The 6,000-nt window shown below is 30.5% G+C and overlaps 1 protein-coding gene across 1 annotated transcript; it reads right to left on the reverse strand.

The window, feature by feature from the left end:
- Positions 1–4,203: 4,203 nt before the first annotated feature.
- Positions 4,204–5,150, reverse strand: LOC25488905 (uncharacterized). Its single transcript, XM_013604063.3, has one exon. The coding sequence runs from the start codon at positions 5,051–5,053 to the stop codon at positions 4,376–4,378; it is 678 nt and encodes a 225-aa protein (XP_013459517.1). The 5' UTR covers positions 5,054–5,150; the 3' UTR covers positions 4,204–4,375.
- Positions 5,151–6,000: the final 850 nt, after the last annotated feature.

Raw genomic sequence — 6,000 nt, forward strand, 5'->3', positions numbered from 1 at the left:
AAAACAAAACAAAAATTCACAGGGACTAAAACCATATTTTAGCCTTATTTATTTGATTGAGTTTAGAGTCTTTTTATAATTTAATTGATTTATTTGATGAGTGATATTTTTGTTGTGTATTGATATTTATTAATAGCCCCTATTTTATTATTTAGTGGAGGAATATAATTAATTAGAATAACGAGGCTTAGGGGGCAGAATTGGAAATAAGGAAAAATAAGTAGGTTAAGGATTTTTAAAAAGGGGAGAGTCAGAGTGTTTACACTGAAATTTGGTAAACTATCGCTGGTTTCAAAATGTTTACTTGCAAGATCAACCAGTAAATCTTAAGAGATTGTGCTTACGACCGCAACTAAGACACATGTGAGAGAATCCACTCACAACCGCAACTATTCTTTGTTACCTGCAAGTTACCCAATTGTGAGGGCAACATTTCCAAGCAGAAGGGGTGAAATTTCACATTCAATAATAATAAGCATATAATTCATCAAAAACATTCAACAACTTAAACTTCATCATTTAATAACATTAACTCTTCATATAAAACTTCATTAATAACTCAATCAAGTTCTAATCATCATTAACTTCATATTCATTGCATTATATACATCATCATATAGCACATAATAATCAAATCACAACCATCATCATATAATAATATAAGTCATCACATCATAAACATCATCTTATAACATCATATACTTCACATCATAAACATCATCTTATAACATCGTATACTTCACATCATAAACATCATCTTATAACAACATAAACAACAACGATTAATCATAAACATCATCTTATAACATCCTATACTTCACATCATAAACATCATCTTATAACAACATAAACAACAACGATTAATAAATATTTCACATAGTTCTTTATTAACAACTCATTGATAAATGACAACTTAACGACAACGACAATGCGACCTCTACAACTTAAACTCAACATATGCAACTTCAACTTCTTAATCATGCATGTGGTACCAACCAGGGCATCAAGCCCTCAACATAAAGAGCATAAATACACTCACATGGCATCAAATCCATAAATGAAAATTATCAGAGGGACTAAATTAAAAAAATCGGTAATCAAGAAAAATTTAAATTAAAAACCCATTTCACGTCCTTCTTCTTCCTCATTTACAACTTCTTCTTTATCTTCCTTCTTGTTCATCTTCCTCATCCTTGTAATCGCACGCCTTAGAATGTCTTCATCATCCATTACTAACTCTTCTATAATTGATTTTCTAGAAATTCAATGCATATATATTTTTCCTTTAGTGGTCAGACAAACTCTAGAGCTTGGAATTCTAGGAATTGGTAATGTTCCTTCAACACCTTCCAATGCATACACATAAATGAGCATACACACACACACACAGGCTTTAAAACCATTCTCATTACAATGCATACATATAAATGAGCATTTTAATGAAGGTTCTAAAGAGAACAACTTCAAAAACCAAAATCGAAAGATGACATAAAACTGAAAAAGGACTGGTCAAGGTAACAAAAACCAAATGGTTTCAATAGTACTTTGTTCTTTCTAAATGTGGCCAATTGACTATTATGTTAATATCGCACTCCAACACCTTATTTGGCATGATTGTGCAATTCTTTTCAAACAAAACATACACACACACACAACAACAACAAACCTCACTTGGCATCTTGCAATTTAGAACTAAGAAAAGATTGACAGAAATTTGTAATTGGTGGATACCTATCAAATATTTGTCAAGATGGAACCATTGCAACATAATTAGCAGCCACCTATCAGATAAGCACGTAAAAATGAAGTCGGTCTTGCTTTATTGAGAACAATACATGCTTTCATCTTTCACCTAAGAGTTAGCAATGGATAATGAAGACATTCTTAGGCGTGTGATTACAAGGACGAGGAAGAAGATGGAAGAGAAATGAGTTTTTAATTTGAATTTTTCTAATTAGGTTTTTTTTTTTTTTGTAATTTAGTCCCTTAGATAATTTTGGTTTTTGGATTTGGTCCCTTAAACCTGGTGACTAGTCACATGAATGGACACATCAGCTAATTTCGCCACATCACAGTTTGTCACGTCAGCCTCCGTTAGATTAGCCATGTGTGCGTTTTTGTAACAGATGGTGACGGCAGGGACGGAAGTCAAAAAGTTTAGAACATGAATATATAGAGTTTTCTGATCTACAGTCGTTTTGTATTGTACAAAAAATAGAAACGATTAATTAATAAAAATGAGGACATCTTTCATTTATATGGTTAGTGGTTATTGGTCAATAAAAACATATTTGGATGGTCAATAAAAAACATATCTGGATTGTATTAAAAAAACCAATTTTAGTAAATTCTCTATTTTGAATAAAGTGCGGCCAGTGTCGTTATTCAAATAAAGAATTTTTGTTAACTCTTAAGTGTAGAAGAGGACTGGTTGTTTCGAGTTCGACATGAGGCAAGTATAACCCGAAGTTGGTTTATTCAAAATTAATAATTTGTATTTTTTCAGTTGGACCAAAAATCATTTTTTACTATTTGAAGTCACCATAAAATCAAGGATAATTGTGTAAATTTTGATCAAAATGGTAGTAAATTAAGGTGGATATTTATAAACTTATACATTTTTTTCTTCTTTGTTTTTGTATAAGAGTCAACCTACGTTATGTTTTTCATTTGTAGTTTAATAGTGATATTAAAAATCATGGTTGGCACAACCCCATAAAACCGGCTTATGAGGTGGTGATTGTCTCCACTTATAAACACATATTCATACCATTATTTGTTTGATGTGTGGTATTCTTTAACACATCCCCTCCCGACCACACTATTGAGCTTGGTTCGTGGATTTAAATGGTGGGTTATCCGATAGCGAAAATCTGATAGTAGGTGGCCCAATGAATCTCGGAGGATGCTCTAATACCATCTTAGAAATCGTGGTTGAACATAACACAACCTCATAAAATCGATTTGTGAGGTGAGGCTTACCCCATTTATAAACATATATTCAAACCATCGTTTTTTCGATGTAGGTCTCTTTAACTGTTTATAATGTATTTATAATAAAGTTGCTTTAAATTAGCAAAATGGGTGCAAATTACAAACATTTTTAATGAAAGTTACGAAACTAACCCTAAAGTTATTAGCTTTAATTAATAAAGATAAATGATTTTTTGTTTGTTATTAGTTACTTCCTCCGTCCCAAATTGTATGTCATTTTAGAAAAAATATTTGTCGTAAATTATATGTCGCTTTACAATACCAACGAAAAATTAATGTTACTTTTCCTATTATATCCTTAACTATTTATTACTATCTCTTCTTTCAATTCTTTCATTTATCTTTCTCATATCATTTATTGAGGTCAATTTTGTAAAACAACTCATAATATCTTTTTCCCACACAATATTAATTACATTTCTTAATATGTGTGAAATGCCCAAAACATCATACAATTTGGGACGGAGGGAGTACTTTTTTATATACTTCAGAAAAAATTAACTTGTATCCTAAGGACAAATGTTAAAGTTTCCAAAATAAGAAAGTATTTATTGAAGAAAATTAAATTTCAATCTTTTAAAAAAATAAATTGGTGCAATTTTCAATGTAAAAATTATATCTTTAGTAGTTTAACATGTACCCTAAGGGCACAAGTTAACCTTTTCCATAATTTAGCGTAGTAAGTAAAAATTACTCTTTTAGTCCCTTAACTTAATTCAAGATAACAGTTTGGTTCTTTATCTTTTTTTCATTTAAATTTGGTCTTTTTTGTTCATTTTCATATACATTTTCAAGCTTCAAATCTAATATTATTATGCAAACATAGACGAGGATCATAGATTTGAAGACTGAAAGATCATAAGAATATAAAATCATGAATTTTAAGCTTAAAAATTGAAATGAAAATGGACAAAAAAGACCAAATTAAAATGAAAAAAAAGATAAAGGACCAAACTGTTATCTCAAATTAAGTTAAGGGAAAAAAAAAAAACTACTTGCATATAATTTTATGTATGAAGTAATTCATCTTTAAATTATTTCTCTGCAAGAGGGGGCAAGATATTTTCACCTAGCAACAAATTTTATTGCCACTTGCTTATTTAGCGCAGACACAATTAACTAATCAGTGAAGCAATGGATCAATATACAAACAATTTCATGCTATTCTTTATAGTACGTAAAGCTTCAATTCAGAGAAATATATTTGACTTCTCTTTTAACCATTTCCACATATAATTATGAACAGATCAGAATAAATTACATATAATCTAACTAATCAAAACTGTGGGCAAATTAATTGATGTACATATATGATAAAATTATAAGTGCACAAATTCAAGTTTAATTACTTTCACTCTAAAATATTACAGATACATATGAACTATCTAGCAGACACAGTTTGTGGTTGTGCCTTTTCTCTTTTTCTTTCCTTTCTAAGTCTAACCTTATTTTCCAAAATAGTTTCAAGCTTAGGAGACCAAACCTGATCCTTAGACTTCACAAGCATTTCATAATGTTTTTTCAACTCAGGAGTACTACAAAGGAAGCTACTTTTACTACTAATGCAACAATCATCCCCTGATCTATCTCCTCCATTAACAAGCCTTGTAATGAACTCTGGCATAACCTTTATCAACACTTTTCCATCACAATCCTTCAAATACTCAAAAGGGCACTCTCCAAATTTGATTGTTGACTTGTTGTTACTATCATTATTATGTAATCTAAATGATAAAAGTGAAGAAACTGAGAGTGTTTTGCATGAAAAGAGATGAATAGGGAGAACAAAATAAGTCTCTCCTTGAAAGAGTTCGTCTTCTAAATCCAAACTAGGGATAGGGTGTCCGATGAAAAACGAGTCAGCATGACAAACCATCGTCTCCGGGTACTCTAACAAGATCTCGCCAGCGATGTGCTTACCGTTTAGCAATCTCGTTGAACCTTGCCAAAATATAAGCTTAGCTGACGATGGCAACAACGATGACGACGACGATGATGATGAAGATAACAATTTTTTGTTTTGAGGATGAAAGCATGGAGTCACTACTAAATTTCCCATTGTTGAAAATAAAATAAATCAAGAGAAATGGTTGTTATGGTGGTTTGAGAAACAAAAAGAAAATTTGATTTTTATATATGAGAGGATGATGGAAAGAGAGACATTATTTGACTTGGATAAAGTCTAGGGTTGGTGTTTTCTAATGTAATAGGGTCGGTGTGGTCTCTAGTCAACCATGCCGGCTGCTTTGAACATTTTTTGAGCTCTATTTGTACACTCGTGTGTTAGACTTGAAAAAAGAAACCAATTGTTAAACACAAGGTTAATTAATCCTTGACCTTCTACTGTTTTTTAATATTCAAAGCTAATAGTAATAATTAATGAAAATGTGCTCAATTATTCTTCCTTCGATGTTTACGTTAAAGAATATTCTAATGGTTTTTATCGATGAATTTTATGGCCAAAAACAATGCCTTCTCGATTCATATATGCGTCCACCTGGAAAAAGACAAATTTAGGTTTAAATGTATTTTTTTGGTGATATTAAATAAATTAAGTACTAAATGATTTAAGAGAATTAAAAAATTTAAATAATGTCATCGACCTTTATTGTTGAGAAGTAAATTTCTTTTTTTTTTTATCGTGCAACAATAAAAAAGAAATTAATAAGGGAACAACATTCAATTTTGATAGCTTTACTGTTGAAAAAAATAATGAAAATAATGGCATCGACCTTTTTTTCGTTTTTTATGTTTTTATAGCTTAGTGACTTTAAATTCTTAATTTTTTTAAATAGAATAAATTAAGTGTCTAAAATTCGATATCAACTTCTAAATATTTTATTTAATGTCCCAATACCATCTACGATGGGGAGCTTACTATAATCCAATAAACATTGGTATCGATTATGTAGTAACTTTCATCGGGGAGGAAAAGAAGAGAGTAAGAACACTCTCTTTCCATGATCGACACATTTTTAATATTTTTTTTCTTCTTCTGAAAACTCG

The sequence above is a fragment of the Medicago truncatula genome, chromosome 3 (genome assembly GCF_003473485.1).
Source record: "Medicago truncatula cultivar Jemalong A17 chromosome 3, MtrunA17r5.0-ANR, whole genome shotgun sequence".
In the NCBI taxonomy this organism is placed as follows: Eukaryota; Viridiplantae; Streptophyta; class Magnoliopsida; order Fabales; family Fabaceae; genus Medicago; species Medicago truncatula.

Excerpts from the sequence above, each read along its gene's own strand:
- LOC25488905 (XM_013604063.3), bottom strand. The coding sequence starts at position 5,053 with ATGGGAAATTTAGTAGTGACTCCATGCTTTCATCCTCAAAACAAAAAA.